The sequence below is a fragment of the Salmo trutta genome, chromosome 29 (genome assembly GCF_901001165.1).
Source record: "Salmo trutta chromosome 29, fSalTru1.1, whole genome shotgun sequence".
Lineage (NCBI taxonomy): Eukaryota > Metazoa > Chordata > Actinopteri > Salmoniformes > Salmonidae > Salmo > Salmo trutta.
Window position 1 is genome coordinate 9,191,981 of NC_042985.1, and position 18,105 is coordinate 9,210,085.

At 47.9% G+C, this 18,105-nt stretch overlaps 1 protein-coding gene across 1 annotated transcript in view; it reads left to right on the forward strand.

Moving 5' to 3' along the window:
* LOC115167459 (A disintegrin and metalloproteinase with thrombospondin motifs 17-like) overlaps positions 1 to 17,723 on the forward strand; it is a 115,050-nt gene extending 97,327 nt beyond the window's left edge. The window contains exons 15-18 of the mRNA XM_029721884.1: positions 4,022 to 4,226; positions 4,992 to 5,144; positions 16,762 to 16,939; positions 17,196 to 17,723. Of these exons, the coding sequence (XP_029577744.1) occupies positions 4,022 to 4,226; positions 4,992 to 5,144; positions 16,762 to 16,939; positions 17,196 to 17,347 (688 nt within the window). The 3' untranslated portion in view covers positions 17,348 to 17,723. The remainder of the gene's footprint in view (positions 1 to 4,021; positions 4,227 to 4,991; positions 5,145 to 16,761; positions 16,940 to 17,195) is intronic.
* The last annotated feature ends 382 nt before the right edge of the window (positions 17,724 to 18,105 follow it).

An 18,105-nucleotide genomic window follows, 5' to 3' on the forward strand; every position in this document is an offset into this window, starting at 1 on the left:
TTGTTTTGAATGAGAATTTAAGAGTATTTCAATTGCTCAATTTGTCTGTGTTTTGTGTTGCATAGCGAACCACTCTTGTTTAACACAGAGAACACTTAAAGGTCCAATGCAGCCATTTTTATCTCAACAGCAATCATTTACGGGTAACAATTAAGTACCTTACTGTGATTGTTTTCAATTAAAATGGCCAAAATTGCTTCTTAGCACAGAGCAATTACTCAAGCAAGAATTTTGTAGGACTGAGTGGGGAGTGGGAAACTGAGAACTAGCTGTTATCGGAAGAGAGTGGGGAGTGGGGAGTGGGAAACTGAGAACTAGCTGTTATCGGAAGAGAGTGGGGAGTGGGGAGTGGGGAGTGGGAAACTGAGAACTAGCTGTTATCGGAAGAGAGTGGGGAGTGGGGAGTGGGGAGTGGGGAGTGGGAAACTGAGAACTAGCTGTTATCGGAAGAGAGTGGGGAGTGGGGAGTGGGGAGTGGGGAGTGGGAAACTGAGAACTAGCTGTTATCGGAAGAGAGTGGGGAGTGGGGAGTGGGGAGTGGGAAACTGAGAACTAGCTGTTATCTGAAGAGAGGTTTGGAACTCTTTTTCTTCTTATTAATGAACTAATTTACTGCCTGGTGACATCAGCAGGCAGGCCAAAACTCCATCCCACCAGAAGAGGCTGAAATTTCAGACTGTATTTTCAAACAGCTCTTACACTAAAAGGGCATTACTGTCACGTTGTGCGCAACTGGTTGAATGTAAGTCAGGTGCAGGAGAGCAGAGATGGGTGATAACAGGCGCCAAAGTACACAAACGGTACAATAAACAAAACATACGGGTCAAACACATACCCGGCGCAAACCAGCCTGATGCGAACCACACGTAACAAACAAACAATTCCACACACAGACATGGGGGGAACAGAGGGTAATATACATTTGGTCAGATGAGGGAATGTGAACCAGGTGTGCGGAAAACCAAGACAAAACAAATGGAAAATGAAAGGTGGAGCGGCGATGGCTAGAAGACCGGTGACTTCGACCGCCGAACGCCGCCCGAACAAGGATAGGGACTGACTTCAGCGGAAGTCATGACAATTACCATCATTTTCACAACCTCACAGTGTGGAAATGTATATAAAACATAGGGAAATCACGTTTTTGACTGCACTAGCCCATTAAATGTTTACTGCCATGTTGATTAAAAGAGATGGTGCTTATTTCTACACTTTCATTTCTACATATCTGCCAACATTAACCTGTTGATAATTTTACTTTAATCAATTTAATCAGAAAATACTTTATTGGCATGGAACGGGTTATCACATTGCCAAAGCAAATATTTAGAAACATATTAAAAAACATACACATGATAACACACACACGCACTCTACACACACATACACATGGTTTTTGTATTGTAGATACACTACCGGTCAAAAGTTTTAGAACACCTACTCATTCAAGGGTTTTTCTTTATTTTTACTATTTTCTACATTGTAGAATAATAGTGAAGACATCAAAACTATGAAATAACACATATGAAATCATGTAGTAACCAAAAAAGTGTTAAACAAATTCAAATACATTTTATATTTGAGATTCTTCAAGTAGCCACCCTTTGCTTTGATGACAACTTTGCACACTCTTGACATTCTCTCAACCAGCTTCACCTGGAATGCTTTTCCAACTGTCTTGAAGGAGTTCCCACATATGCTGAGCACTTGTTGGCTGCTTTTCCTTCACTCTGCGGTCCGAATCATCCCAAACCATCTCAATTTGGTTGAGGTCGAGAGATTATTGTCACGTCCTGACCATAGTAAGAGGTTATTTTCTATGGTAGAGTAGGTCAGGGCGTGACAGGGGGTGTTTTTTGTTTTTCTATGTTTTGTATTTCTATGTTTAAGTTCTAGTTTTTCAATTTCTATGTTTTTTTGTGGGTTGATCTCCAATTGGAGGCAGCTGGTCCTCGTTGTCTCTAATTGGAGATCATATTTAAGTTGGGGTTTTTCTTCCTGGGTTTTGTGGGTTATTATATTTTGAGTACTGTTTGTTTCTCTCTGTGTCACGGTTTGTTGTTTTGTCATATTCAGTTATTTGTGTATTGCAAAGTTTCACGGATTTAATAAAATGTGGAACTACAACCGCGCTGCACTTTGGTCCGCTCCTTTCGACTGCTGTGACAATTGTGGTAAAATAGCCCTTACACAGCCTGGAGGTGTGTTGGACCATTGTCCTGTTGAAAAGCAAATGATAGTCCCACTAAGCCCAAACCAGATGGGATGGAGTATCGCTGCAGAATGCTGTGGTAGCCATGCTGGTTACGTGTGCCTTGAATTATAAATAAATCACAGACAGTGTCACCAGCAAAGCACCCCACACCATAACACCTCCTCCTCCATGCTTTACGGTGGGAAATACACATGCGGAGATCATCTGCTCACCCTCACCGCGTCTCACAAAGACACAGCGGTTGGAACCAAAAATCTCAAATTTGGACTCCAGACCAAAGGACAGATTTCCACCAGTCCAATGTCCATTGCTCGTGTTTCTTGGCCCAAGCAAGTCACTTCTTTTTATTGGTATCCTTTAGTAGTGGTTTCTTTGCAGATATTCGACCCTGAAGGCCTGATTCACACAGTCCTCTGAACAGTTGATGTTGAGATGTGTCTGTTACTTGAACTCTGTGAAGCATTTATTTGGGTTGCAATTTCTGAGGCTGGTAACTCTAATGAATGTATCATCTGCAGCAGAGGTAACTCTGGGTCTTCCATTCCTGTGGCGGACCTCATGAGAGCCAGTTTCATCATAGCTCTTGATGGTTTTTGCGACTGCACTTGAAGAAACATTCAAAGTCTTTGACATTTCCGTATTGACTGACGTTCATCTCTTAAAGTAAAGATGGACTGTCCTTTCGCTTTGCTTATTTGAGCTGTTCTTGCCATAATATGGACTTTGTTTTTTACCAAAGAAGGCTATTTACATTTTACATTTACATCATTTAGCAGACGCTCTTATCCAGCGACTTACAAATTGATCTTCTGTATACCCCCCTTGTCACAACACAACTGATTGGCTTAAACGCATTAACAAGAAAATAAATTCCACAAATTAACTTTTAAGAAGGCACACCTGTTAATTGAAATGCATTCCATGTGACTACATCATGAAGCTGGTTGAGAGAATGCCAAGAGTGTGCAAAGCTGTCATCAAGGCAAAATGTGGCTATTTGAAGAATCTCAAATATAAAATATATTGAGATTTGTTTAACACTTTTTTGGTTACTACTGTACATGATTTCATGGTTTTGATGTCTTCACTATTGTACTATAATGTAGAAAATAGTAAAAAAAAGAAAGAAAAACCCTAGTAGGGGTTCTAAACCTTTTGACTGGTAGGGTGTGTGGTAGGGTGTGTGGTAGGGTGTGTGGTAGGGTGTGTGGTAGGGTGTGTGGTAGGGTGTGTGGTAGGGTGTGTGGTGTTCTAAAACTTTTGACTGGTAGGGTGTGTGGTAGTAGAGTAGTGGCCTGAGGGAACACACTTAATGTGTTGTGAAAAGTGTTATGAAATGTAATGTCATATAACTACTTTAATGTTGCTGGACCCCAGGAAGAGGAGCTGCTGCCTTGGCAAGTAATAATGGGGATCCATAATACACCCCAGGAAGAGTAGCTGCTGCCTTGGCAAGTAATAATGGGGATCCATAATAAACCCCAGGAAGAGTAGCTGCTGCCTTGGCAAGTAATAATGGGGATCCATAATAAAACCCAGGAAGAGTAGCTGGTGCCTTGGCAAGAACTAATGGGGATCCATAATAAACCCCAGGAAGAGTAGCTGATGCCTTGGCAGGAACTAATGAGGATCCTTAATAAACCCCAGGAAGAGTAGCTGATGCCTTGGCAGGAACTAATGAGGATCCTTAATAAATACAAATGCAAATCATCTCTATCTCTCACTTTCCCTCTCTCTCCCTCTTTCTCTTTCTCCCCCTCCCTCTCTCTCTCCTCTCCCCCTCTCCACATCTATCTCTCTCTCCAGGTGGGTGACAGGGGAGTGGGGCCAGTGCTCGGTGACGTGTGGGAAGGGTCTCCAGCTGCGTGAGGTGGGCTGTGTGTACCAGCTGCAGAACGGATCCCTTATCCACACACGGGACTTGTACTGCCAGGGGGGCAAACCCCCCGCCCTGCAGGGCTGCGAGGGACGCCACTGCCTCGTTGCCTGGGAGGCCTCTGAGTGGTCCAAGGTCTGTTGTGGTGGGGGTGGGGTGTGTGCTTGTCTATGAGACTATTCGTGGATGCGTGTTTGAGTGTTTCCGCACGTCTGTGTGTGTCCACGTGTCTATGCGAGTGCCCGTGTGAGTGAGACACAGAGAGAGAGAAATAGTAAACCACTTACTTTCCTCAAAGTTTGATGCAGAATCATGTAGGAGCAGCGCTGCAGTAGTACTGCATAATATAGACATCTGTCACCCCCCCCCCCTCTCTCTCTCTCTCTCTCTCTCTCTTTCGCTCTCTCTCTCTTCCCTTGCTCCACTGAAGAGGAGGTGGAGTGGGTTGGAGAGGGGAGCTAATGAACCACCACAGGAGGCTTCTATAATGAGTAACACTCTGCCCTCTCTCTCTCGCTCCCTCTCACACTCTCTCTATCCTCATATTTCTATTCACTTCACTTTCCTCCCTCTCTTTTTCCTGACATCACCCTAACCTCCCTCTCCCTCTTCCTCTCCCTCTCCTCCTCCACCTCACACTCCTCCTCTGACCTCATCTTACCTCCACTCTTTTTCTTCTCCTTTTCCATCCCCTCTCTTCCCTCTCTACTGTAATTATTTTCTACCTCTTCCTCCCTCTTTCATGTTCCCTTTTCTCTCCTCTATATGTCCCTTCCCTTTGTCCCTCTCCCTCAACTCATCTCCATCTCCCTCCCTCTCTCCCCCCTTTTCTTCCCTCCCTCCACTCTCTTCTTCCCTCCCCTGGTCTCCCTCTCCCTTCTCCCTCCCTCCTCTCCCCAGTGTTCTTCAGACTGTGGCAGTGGGGTCCGTCGGAGGATAGTGAGGTGCACCAACCCCCAGGGGAGCTGTGACCCCCTCTCTCAGCCTGCTGACCAGGAGCCCTGTGAGGACCGCTCCAAATGTTACGAGTGGAAGACTGGGGACTGGTCCAAGGTATGGGCCATACACACACATAAATGACACACACACACAGACACATACTCTCTCTTTTTAATCAAATATCTATTTACAGAGATCTCCCATGTGGAGAGGACTCTCACCCCAGATGCCCCCTTCCAATTGATTAATCCCTCTCTGTGACACAGCGGTGTAGGTGATGCCAACATGGTGCCAATGCTGTGCCTGTCCTGATGTGGGCATCTTGACAGATAGCCTGACTGCACCTGCATCACTGTCTGCCTGCATTCTAAATGACACACACACACACACACACACACACACACACACACACACACACACACACACACACACACACACACACACACACACACACACACACACACACACACACACACACACACACACTCTCTCTCTGCTGGAGAAATGGACTAAGGCACCTTGGCCCTCACACCTTCCCAGCCACCAGTCTCCCTTCCCATCTGTCTAACTAGGGCAGGGCAATAGAAACAGGCTCAAGTCCATTTCAATTCCTGTGGGTGAGAATGGACATGGGGAGTGTAGTTTAATTCCTGAAATGTAATTGACCTCCTTGTCTGCTGTGGCTGGCTGTGAGGGGAGAGGAGTCAACCTTTATTCCTGTACTCGTACTACACACAGACACATGAAGGAACACACACACACAGTAAAGTCCTCAGACCGGGATGGTACATACAAGCAAACCTCCTTATTAACACTTTGAACTACAGTAGGCGCCAGTCGGCTACTCTGGATCTGCGTCCCAAATGGCACTACTTTTGACATTTGCCACTTGGGATTCATCCTCCGAGCTGAACTATACACTCGTCTGCTGGGCTCTGCAGTGGGCAAAAACCCTCCATTTACAAAACATGTTCACTAATCATTCTGTTTGATTACTTGTCTCTTTAGAGATCATTTCAAAACTGAGAGTTCAGGATGAATGAAAGCTCTGAGTAATGCAAAGTGTTTCCTCTCACGGATGAGTCCCAAATGGCACCCTATTCTCTACATAGTGCACTACTTTTGACTACAGTCCTATGGGCCCTGATCATACAGTGGGGGAAAAAAGTATTTGATCCCCTGCTGATTTTGTACGTTTGCCCACTTACAAAGAAAGGATCAGTCTATAATTTTAATAGTAGGTTTATTTGAACAGTGAGAGACAGAATAACAACAAAATCCAGAAAAACGCATGTCAAAAATGTTATACAATTATTTGCATTTTAATGAGGGAAATAAGTATTTGACCCCTCTGCAAAACATGACTTAGTACTTGGTGGTAAAACCCTTGTTGGCAATCACAGAGGTCAGACGTTTCTTGTAGTTGGCCGCCAGGTTTGCACACATCTCAGGAGGGATTTTGTCCCACTCCTCTTTGCAGATCTTCTCCAAGTCATTAAGGTTTCGAGGCTGACGTTTGGCAACTCGAACCTTCAGCTCCCTCCACAGATTTTCTATGGGATTAAGGTCTGGAGACTGGCTAGGCCACTGCAAGACCTTAATGTGCTTCTTGTTGAGCCACTCCTTTGTTGCCTTGGCCGTGTGTTTTGGGTCATTGTCATGCTGGAATACCCATCCACGACCCATTTTCAATGCCCTGGCTGAGGGAAGGAGGTTCTCACCCAAGATTTGACGGTACATGGCCCCGTCCATCGTCCCTTTGATGCGGTGAAGTTGTCCTGTCCCCTTAGCAGAAAAACACCCCCAAAGCATAATGTTTCCACCTCCATGTTTGACAGTGGAGATGGTGTTCTTGGGGTCATAGGCAGCATTCCTCCTCCTCCAAACACGGCGAGTTGAGTTGATGTCAAAGAGCTCCATTTTGGTCTCATCTGACCACAACACTTTCACCAGTTGTCCTCTGAGTCATTCAGATGTTCATTGGCAAACTTCAGACGGGCATGTATATGTATTCTTGAGCAGGGGGACCTTGCGGGCGTTGCAGGATTTCAGTCCTTCACGGCGTAGTGTGTTACCAATTGTTTTCTTGGTGACTATGGTCCCAGCTGCCTTGAGATCATTGACAAGATCCTCCCGTGTAGTTCTGGGCTGATTCCTCACCGTTCTCATGATCATTGCAACTCCACGAGGTGAGATCTTGCATGGAACCCCAGGCCGAGGGAGATTGACAGTTCTTTTGTGTTTCTTCCATTTGCGAATTATCGCACCAAATGTTGTCACCTTCTCACCAAGCTGCTTGACGATGGTCTTGTAGCCCATTCCACCCTTGTGTAGGTCTACAATCTTGTCCCTGACATCCTTGAAGAGCTCTTTGGTCTTGGCCATGGTGGAGAGTTTGGAATCTGATTGATTGATTGCTTCTGTGGACAGGTGTCTTTTTTACAGGTAACAAGCTGTGGTTAGGAGCACTCCCTTTAAGAGTGTGCTCCTAATCTCAGCTCGTTACCTGTATAAAAGACACCTGGGAGCCAGAAATATTTCTGATTTAGAGGGGGTCAAATACTTATTTCCCTAATTAAAATGCAAATCAATTTATAACATTTTTGACATGCGTTTTCTGGATATTTTTGTTGTTATTCTGTCTCTCACTGTTCAAATAAACCTACCATTAAAATTATAGACTGATCCTTTCTTTGTCAGTGGGCAAACGTACAAAATCAGCAGGGGATCAAATACTTTTTCCCCCCACTGTAGGTTGGGCACTATATAGGGAAAAGGGACGTATCCTGTGTGATTGTAACCTCAACTAACTCATTCAGCTGTTCTGTTCTGTAATGTACTGCCAGGAATTAAAACACCCATATCTTAGTTAATAAATGTACAAATTGTCCAGATATCCTCCCCAAGGGGAACTAAATAACTACTATATGGGCGGTTACAATACTCCACACAGAATAACATGCTATAACGCTTTACTAATCAAATAGAGACAGGAGCAACACAGTAGAATAATAATGGAGACAGCGTTATACAGGAAGTATACGAACAAACAAGGACAACATATACGCTATATGTGTTCCAACAAATTACAGATTAGAAACTGGGTGGTTTGAGCCCTGAAGGCTGATTGGCTGACAGCCATGGTATATCAGACCATATACCACGGGTATGACAAAACATGTATTTTTACTGCTCTAAATACGTTGGTTACCAGTTTATAATAGCAATAAGGCACCTCTGGGATATATGGTATATGGCTGGGATATGTGGTATATGGCTGGGGTATGTGGTATATGGCTGGGGTATGTGGTATATGGCTGGGGTATGTGGTATATGGCTGGGGTATGTGGTATATGGCTGGGGTATGTGGTATATGGCTGGGGTATGTGGTATATGGCTGGGGTATGTGGTATATGGCTGGGGTATGTGGTATATGGCTGGGGTATGTGGTATATGGCTGGGGTATGTGGTATATGGCTGGGGTATGTGGTATATGGCTGGGGTATGTGGTATATGGCTGGGGTATGTGGTATATGGCTGGGGTATGTGGTATATGGCTGGGGTATGTGGTATATGGCTGGGGTATGTGGTATATGGCTGGGGTATGTGGTATATGGCTGGGGTATGTGGTATATGGCTGGGGTATGTGGTATATGGCTGGGGTATGTGGTATATGGCTGGGGTATGTGGTATAACAGCCCTTAGTCGTGGTATATTGGCCATAAATCACACCCCCTTATGCCTTATTGTTTAATTATAAAAAGGCCTTAAAAGACATGTTGACTGTTCAAAGACTGTAGAATGATTTTACTGTACTGCTAGAACTCCTTTGTGAATTTACATGAATATGAATGAATATGAATATGACATTTTCCCATTAGCAAAATTAAATTTAAGAGGTACATTTTTATTTATTTATCCTTGTTATTGTTAAGGAAACCGAGCAGTACATTCTCCCATAATAAACAAAAGTCATCAAGAATATTGGCAATTATAAATCTACAAATATCTCTTTCATGTAGACAATGCCAAAATAAATGCAAACAGTTTCTGGATGCTCATCACAACAAGTACAGTTCATGTTAATGTCTTTTTTCAGTTTCTTCAGGTAATGATTCACAGGGTAATACTTATGGATCATTCTGAAAGAGACCTCTTTGAACTTGTTAACAAGCAGATAAGCAGCTATTTGTGTGGTAATAACCAAACATTTTTCCAACAGATATTATTAACAAATGTATTCCAGTAAGTTAGAAGTAAGGAATATATATATAACATTTCCTTTGAAATAAAGCACGTATTGTTCTGAGGGAGCAAGGAGAAACACATTTTTCCTCCTGGACAGTCAACTGGACTAAGCGACGATATCTCAAATCAAATCAAATCAATAAAGAAGGTGAGGTGAGGTCTGGTTACACCTCTAAACAGCATGACAGTTCCAGATGGAATAGCATCAAAGACTAAGTAAACTCTTTAGGTGTAACAGGGATATGTAAAGAGCTCAAAAAATCTTCAGAACTGAGTAACATGCCTTCTGCATTAAACGGTGACTCACCAGGAGGATATGATTATCAACCCAGTTCTAAAAACAAAGACTTGTTTCTATACAAAATGTTTGTATTGTTCCAAATGAAATACCTATGAGGGGAAAAATGATTGTCACGGATCCCTCCGGAACTATCATTACGCACACCTGGCCCCTATTCCCAGTGATTAGTGCTTGTGTAAGTGTGCCCTTGGTTCACCATTGTCTTGTCGATTATTGTAACTATGTCCGTTGGTGGTGTGAGTACCTGTGCTGTGTGTTTTGGCTCTCATGCCGTTGTGGATTGAGCAGGTGATTACGGGTCTCGTCCCGTGTGTTAATCATTGTGCGTGTGTGTTATTTATTCGAGGTACTCCTCGCTCTTTTGTTTGGGGTTCAACCCTGTGTTTTGTTACGTGTTTGATTGGTCTTCATCCCCGTGCCTTTACACTGCACGCCGTAATTTGGGCTTAATAATAAAAACGATTACGCATTCCTGCGCCTGTCTCCCGACCCTTCATACCAGCGTGACAGTGATGTTTATATTTTAATACCACACTAAGGACATGTGTCTATGAAAGCAGATCATTTTGAATCTTATCAATGTTATAGTTACAAAGCAAAATAAAATTGAAGCCAGCAAAACAGGAGATATAATGAGGGATGAAATTCCAAATTGAAGTTGGATTCTTTAAGAAATGTTTGGCCCAATTTACCTTCAAAGTATTATTCAAAGTAGGGAAATCATTAAAAAAATAATCTAGCACCATATTCATGGAGCTCTGTGTGGGGGCTGCGTTAGATCGGTGTAATGTCTACCTGGAGCTCTGTGAGGGGGCTGCGTTAGATCGGTGTAATGTCTACCTGGAGCTCTGTGAGGGGGCTGCGTTAGATCGGTGTAATGTCTACCTGGAGCTCTGTGAGGGGGCTGCGTTAGATCGGTGTAATGTCTACCTGGAGCTCTGTGAGGGGGCTGCGTTAGATCGGTGTAATGTCTACCTGGAGCTCTGTGAGGGGGCTGCGTTAGATCGGTGTAATGTCTACCTGGAGCTCTGTGAGGGGGCTGCGTTAGATCGGTGTAATGTCTACCTGGAGCTCTGTGTGGGGGCTGCGTTAGATCGGTGTAATGTCTACCTGGAGCTCTGTGAGGGGGCTGCGTTAGATCGGTGTAATGTCTACCTGGAGCTCTGTGAGGGGGCTGCGTTAGATCGGTGTAATGTCTACCTGGAGATCTGTGAGGGGGCTGCGTTAGATCGGTGTAATGTCTACCTGGAACTCTGTGAGGGGGCTGCGTTAGATCGGTGTAATGTCTACCTGGAGCTCTGTGAGGGGGCTGCGTTAGATCGGTGTAATGTCTACCTGGAGCTCTGTGAGGGGGCTGCGTTAGATCGGTGTAATGTCTACCTGGAGCTCTGTGTGGGGGCTGCGTTAGATCGGTGTAATGTCTACCTGGAGCTCTGTGTGGGGGCTGCGTTAGATCGGTGTAATGTCTACCTGGAGCTCTGTGAGGGGGCTGCGTTAGATCGGTGTAATGTCTACCTGGAGCTCTGTGTGGGGGCTGCGTTAGATCGGTGTAATGTCTACCTGGAGCTCTGTGAGGGGGCTGCGTTAGATCGGTGTAATGTCTACCTGGAGCTCTGTGTGGGGGCTGCGTTAGATCGGTGTAATGTCTACCTGGAGCTCTGTGTGGGGGCTGCGTTAGATCGGTGTAATGTCTACCTGGAGCTCTGTGTGGGGGCTGCGTTAGATCGGTGTAATGTCTACCTGGAGCTCTGTGTGGCGGCTGCGTTAGATCGGTGTAATGTCTACCTGGAGCTCTGTGTGGGGGCTGCGTTAGATCGGTGTAATGTCTACCTGGAGCTCTGTGTGGGGGCTGCGTTAGATCGGTGTAATGTCTACCTGGAGCTCTGTGAGGGGGCTGCGTTAGATCGGTGTAATGTCTACCTGGAGCTCTGTGTGGGGGCTGCGTTAGATCGGTGTAATGTCTACCTGGAGCTCTGTGAGGGGGCTGCGTTAGATCGGTGTAATGTCTACCTGGAGCTCTGTGTGGGGGCTGCGTTAGATCGGTGTAATGTCTACCTGGAGCTCTGTGTGGGGGCTGCGTTAGATCGGTGTAATGTCTACCTGGAGCTCTGTGTGGGGGCTGCGTTAGATCGGTGTAATGTCTACCTGGAGCTCTGTGTGGGGGCTGCGTTAGATCGGTGTAATGTCTACCTGGAGCTCTGTGTGGGGGCTGCGTTAGATCGGTGTAATGTCTACCTGGAGCTCTGTGTGGGGGCTGCGTTAGATCGGTGTAATGTCTACCTGGAGCTCTGTGAGGGGGCTGCGTTAGATCGGTGTAATGTCTACCTGGAGCTCTGTGTGGGGGCTGCGTTAGAACATCTGGTTCAGTCATCATCAGACAAGCTGGAGAACATCTGAAGGTTTTGTGTGTGTGTGTGTGTGTGCTGTCTGTCTGTGTGTGTGCAGACGGTGTAGATGCCATAGCCCAGTTCTCATTAACAGTAATCTCCACTAATCCTTCATCAGAACATTCTAGAGGGGGTTTGTTAATCCAAACTGGCTATTACAGAGCTGCATTTTATTCCAAGAAGTTGCACTCTCCCCTTGTTTACACACACACACTGTTAGTGGTAAGAATCACTTAATTCAGGAGCACTACAGTAAGGCAGTTAACACCCGAAAACAACTGCTCCCTGGGCTCCGATGACATGGGAAACACTGCCATATACAGTGCACTACTTTTGACCAGGGCCCATGCAGCTCTGTTCAAAAGTAGTGCACTATAAAGAGAATAGGGTGCCATTTGAGACACACCCTACCTCACCATTCCCACTGAGAAGGGACTTCAGTCCGGCATTTAGACATTCTGACAGAGCTGCTGCCGGAATTCCTTTAATCTTCCCAAGGTGTTCTTTTCCAGTTACACAACACTGTCTGTTCAAAATGGCACCCTATTCCCTATATAGTGCACTACTTTTGTTCAGGGCCCCATAGGGCTCTGTTCAAAAGTAGTGCACTACTGTAAGTAACAGGGTGCTATGTGGGACGGAGACACTGACTAGTGTTCCTCTACCTCCACATATTCGAACAGGCTTTTTAAAGGGCTTTTAAATGAAAGCCACCCGACACTGACCTTTCCCTGTTAACACACCGAGTAGAGGAGCCTCTGATTGGACTGTCAGGTGTTCTGTAATGGAGCTGGGAGAGAGCTGGGGATGGAGCTGGGAGAGAGCTGGGGATGGAGCTGGGAGAGAGCTGGGGATGGAGCTGGGAGAGAGCTGGGGATGGAGCTGGGAGAGAGCAAGGGATGGAGCTGGGAGAGAGCTGGGGATGGAGCTGGGAGAGAGCTGGGGATGGAGCTGGGAGAGAGCTGGGGATGGAGCTGGGAGAGAGCAAGGGATGGAGCTGGGAGAGAGCTGGGGATGGAGCTGGGAGAGAGCTGGGGATGGAGCTGGGAGAGAGCTGGGGATGGAGCTGGGAGAGAGCTAGGGATGGAGCTGGGGATGGAGCTGGGAGAGAGCTGCGGATGGAGCTGGGAGAGAGCTGGGGATGGAGCTGGGAGAGAGCTGGGGATGGAGCTGGGAGAGAGCTGGGGATGGAGCTGGGAGAGAGCTGGGGATGGAGCTGGGAGAGAGCTGGGGATGGAGCTGGGAGAGAGCTGGGGATGGAGCTGGGAGAGAGCTGGGGATGGAGCTGGGAGAGAGAGCTGGGGGTGGAGCTGGGAGAGAGCTGGGGATGGAGCTGGAGAGAGCAAGGGATGGAGCTGGAGAGAGCAGGGGATGGAGCTGGGAGAGAGCTGTGGATGGAGCTGGGAGAGAGCTGGGGATGGAGCTGGGAGAGAGCAGGGGATGGAGCTGGGAGAGAGCTGGGGATGGAGCTGGGAGAGAGCTGGGGATGGAGCTGGGAGAGAGCTAGGGATGGAGCTGGGGATGGAGCTGGGAGAGAGCTGCGGATGGAGCTGGGAGAGAGCTGGGGATGGAGCTGGGAGAGAGCTGGGGATGGAGCTGGGAGAGAGCTGGGGATGGAGCTGGGAGAGAGCTGGGGATGGAGCTGGGAGAGAGCTGGGGATGGAGCTGGGAGAGAGCTGGGGATGGAGCTGGGAGAGAGCTAGGGATGGAGCTGGGGATGGAGCTGGGAGAGAGCTGCGGATGGAGCTGGGAGAGAGCTGGGGATGGAGCTGGGAGAGAGCTGGGGATGGAGCTGGGAGAGAGCTGGGGATGGAGCTGGGAGAGAGCTGGGGATGGAGCTGGGAGAGAGCTGGGGATGGAGCTGGGAGAGAGCTGGGGATGGAGCTGGGAGAGAGCTGGGGATGGAGCTGGGAGAGAGCTGGGGATGGAGCTGGGAGAGAGCAAGGGATGGAGCTGGGAGAGAGCAAGGGATGGAGCTGGGAGAGAGCAGGGGATGGAGCTGGGAGAGAGCTGGGGATGGAGCTGGGAGAGAGCTGGGGATGGAGCTGGGAGAGAGCAGGGGATGGAGCTGGGAGAGAGCTGGGGATGGAGCTGGGAGAGAGCTGGGGATGGAGCTGGGAGAGAGCTAGGGATGGAGCTGGGGATGGAGCTGGGAGAGAGCTGCGGATGGAGCTGGGAGAGAGCTGGGGATGGAGCTGGGAGAGAGCTGGGGATGGAGCTGGGAGAGAGCTGGGGATGGAGCTGGGAGAGAGCTAGGGATGGAGCTGGGAGGGAGCTGGGGATGGAGCTGGGAGAGAGCTGGGGGTGGAGCTGGGAGAGAGTTGGGGATGGGGCTGGGAGAGAGCTGGGGATGGAGCTGGGAGGGAGCTGGGGATGGAGCTGGGAGAGAGCTGGGGATGGAGCTGGGAGAGAGCTGGGGCTAAAGCTGGGGATGGAGCTGAGAGAGAGCTGGGGATGGAGCTGGGAGAGAGCTGGGGATGGAGCTGGGAGAGAGCTGGGGATGGAGCTGGGAGAGAGCTGGGGATGGAGCTGGGAGAGAGCTGGGGGTGGAGCTGGGAGAGAGCTGGGGATGGAGCTGGGAGAGAGCTGGGGGAGATGGGGCTGGGAGAGAGCTGGGGATGGGGCTGGGAGAGAGCTGGGGATGGAGCTGGGAGAGAGCTGGGGCTAAAGCTGGGGATGGAGCTGAGAGAGAGCTGGGGATGGAGCTGGGAGAGAGCTGGGGATGGAGCTGGGAGAGAGCTGGGGATGGAGCTGGGAGAGAGCTGGGGATGGAGCTGGGAGAGAGCTGGGGGTGGAGCTGGGAGAGAGCTGGGGATGGAGCTGGGAGAGAGCTGGGGGAGATGGGGCTGGGAGAGAGCTGGGGATGGGGCTGGGAGAGAGCTGGGGATGGAGCTGGGAGAGAGCTGGGGGTGGAGCCGGGAGAGAGCTGGGGATGGAGCTGAGAGAGAGCTGGGGATGGAGCTGGGAGAGAGCTGGGGATGGAGCTGGGAGAGAGCTGGGGATGGAGCTGGGGAAGATGGGTCTGGGAGAGAGCTGGGGATGGGACTGGGAGAGAGCTGGGGATGGAGCTGGGAGAGAGCTGGGGATGGAGCTGGGGAAGATGGGACTGGGAGAAAGCTGGAGATGGAGCTGGGGAAGAAAGCTGGGAATGGTGGAGAGAGCTGGGGATGGAGCTGGGGAAGAAAGCTGGGAATGGTGGAGAGAGCTGGGGATGGATCTGGGGAAGAAAGCAGGGAATGGTGGAGAGAGCTGGGGATGGGTTTCACTTTCCAACATGCCACCCATTTTCTGTCTGAAAAGTTCTATGTCACGTACCTGATGAAAGGACGTTCAGGTGCCAGCGTCTTGGTCAGTTTCTCATTTTGGAAATCTAATAACAGGAATAACTGTTGGCCGCCATTTAGTGCCGGGCTTATATCTGGTGTGTTGTTCTGACCCTGTGCTAATAGTGTTACTCCCCCCCATCCTCTAACCATCCTGAATGTATTACCTCATTTTCTCTCCTAATGATGTTAAAGGGGAATTCTGGAATTTAAAACTAATGACTCAGATACGTGGTGGGGTGTCCATTGTTGTTGTTCTTTGAATCCCCAATTGCCCCTTTAAAGTCCTCAAATTACTCCTCTGTCCCACTCCCCCAACGCTGGACAATAAACTGACCGGCTCTCCTCATCTCCTCTCTTCCCACCACTATCAGACCATAAGTCTATTAGCATGTATTAGAATATCACTCAGATAAGCTGCTGATTCAATTGTGGTGTTGTTGTGAGTAATGAGCAGGTCATGCCTCTAGGGATGTGGCTATGATATTAGAGCTATGTGCATCCCAAATGCCACCCTGTTCCCTTTATAGTGAACTACTTTTGACCAAAGCCTTATGGGCTCTATAGGGGATAGGGTGTCATTTGGGATACAGATATATAGTCTTATGGGAGTGTTGCTATGATCGTGTCCCCATCAGCTTGTCTCCTAATGATGTTTCAGATAATGTTCTCTCTGTCTCTTTGTTTGTGTTTTAATTTGTTTGTTTGTGTTTTAGCAGTGGTGTGTGTGTGTGTGTGTGTGTGTGTGTGTGTGTGTGTGTGTGTGTGTGTGTGTGTGTGTGTGTGTGTGTGTGTGTGTGTATGTGTGTGTGTGTGTGTGTGTCTGTCTGTGTCTGTCTGTGTTTGGCAGTATGTGTGTGCTTTCCTCTGTGTGTGTGTGTCTCTCCAGGGCCTTATCTCATAGACTTATCTCATTGTGATCATGTTCATCAGCGATAATGAAAGCTTGGTGAAAAAACCTTCTGAGAATCATTCTAATTACCTATAGAGATGTGGGATCATGATCATCGGATCGTTTTAGCTCTCCTCAGCAGTAAGGAGAGAGCAGTGTCAAGTCAACAAGTCCTTTGGTAGAACACCGGGCCGTTTACAATAGCTATTGAAATGGCTTCCACTAATTGCCTCTCTGTGAAGCGAATAGTAAACCCGCCCTCTTGAATCGAGGGCCTGGGAACCACTGTTGTTCAGTGTTAATCATTGGACGAGACTATAGCTCTTGGCTGCCAAGACACAGGCCTGTGTACAATGGGAATCCGTTGTCTGTCGCCTCTGGTGTTTCCGAGCTTAGAATATCAAAGTCCTCTTTCTTTGACCCCAATCCATGTTTGTTTCTCCTAGCCCCTTACCTCCAGCTCCTACCTCCAGCCCCTTACCTCCAGCCCCTACCTCCAGCCCCCTACCTCCAGCCTCTGTCAAAATACTTCCTCTCGAGTTTGGAAGAGAAAGTAACTCAAGTGATTGGATCTTTCCAGTGCTCATCATCCTGTGGGAAGGGCCTGCAGTCCAGAGTGGTTCAATGTATGCACAGAGTGACAGGTCGCCACGGTAATGACTGCCCCGTGGTGTTCAGACCACCCACCTACCGGCCCTGTCACCAGGAGGCCTGCAATGACAAAGTCAACGTCAACACCATCACCTCCCCCAGATTAGGTAACATAGTTTGTGTGTGTGTGTGTGTGTGTGTGTGTGTGTGTGTGTGTGTGTGTGTGTGTGTGTGTGTGTGTGTGTGTGTGTGTGTGTGTGTGTGTGTGTGTGTGTGTGTGTGTGTGTGTGTGTGTGTGTGTGTGTGTGTGTGTGTGTGTGTGTGTGTGTATACATAAGTGGGTGCACATGTGTGTACTGTGTTTCTCTGTCTGTTGACATGGCCCCTGTGCCCTTGTTCCTCTGTGTCCTTGTTCCTCTCCAGCTGCTCTGACCTACAAGTGCACAGGAGACCAGTGGACTGTGTACTGCCGTGTGATCCGAGAGAAGAACCTGTGCCAGGACATGAGATGGTACCAGCGCTGCTGTGACACCTGCAGAGACTTCTACGCCAACAAAACACCCCGCAAGAGTTAATGATGAAAGCACTCGCACACATACTGTACACAGACAGACACACACTTCACCTAGTGCTACGATTTTAGATGCTTCTGTAACACTTGACTTAAAGCTTGCGGGTATAATGCTTTGTAAGTCGTTATAAGCATGAATGAGCCTTTATAATGTTTTATAATAAGGCTTATGATATGATATGTCTCTCTATGTATCAGCATGTTAACCGACTCAAAATGGCTGTTATTTAGACTGCTTCAGGAGATGATACAAATATATTGTATGGGTCTCATGGCAGGTTATTATGCCGGCCGGCTTTAAGTAAAGAGTTACAGATGTTTTTACTGAATTATTCATATTCTTATTATTAGTTATAGGACATTCAATTTTGGAGAAAAAAGTGGAAATGAGTGCAGAGACCATTTCAAGTGGGATCATAAGCTTGCTGTTGTCATGAAGACTTGAAAACCTTCTTTAACTTGTTTTATTGCTGTAAACCAAAGCGAGGGACTTCGAAGTCTGGGGAGTCTCTCGATGGGTAGCCTGTCACGTCAACGTTTCTTGTACAGTGTGATTTAACATTAGCGTTAACATATGTGATAACACTATGTGGAAAGTTCATTGTTGTCAGATTGTCTATAGATGCTCAGTGAACTATCAAAACATGTCCGATTTTCATGGCCTCCCGGGTGGCGCAGTGGTCTAAGGCACTGCATTGCAGTGCTAGCTGTGCCACCAGAGACTCTGGGTTCGAGCCCAGGCTCTGTCGCAGCCGACCGGGA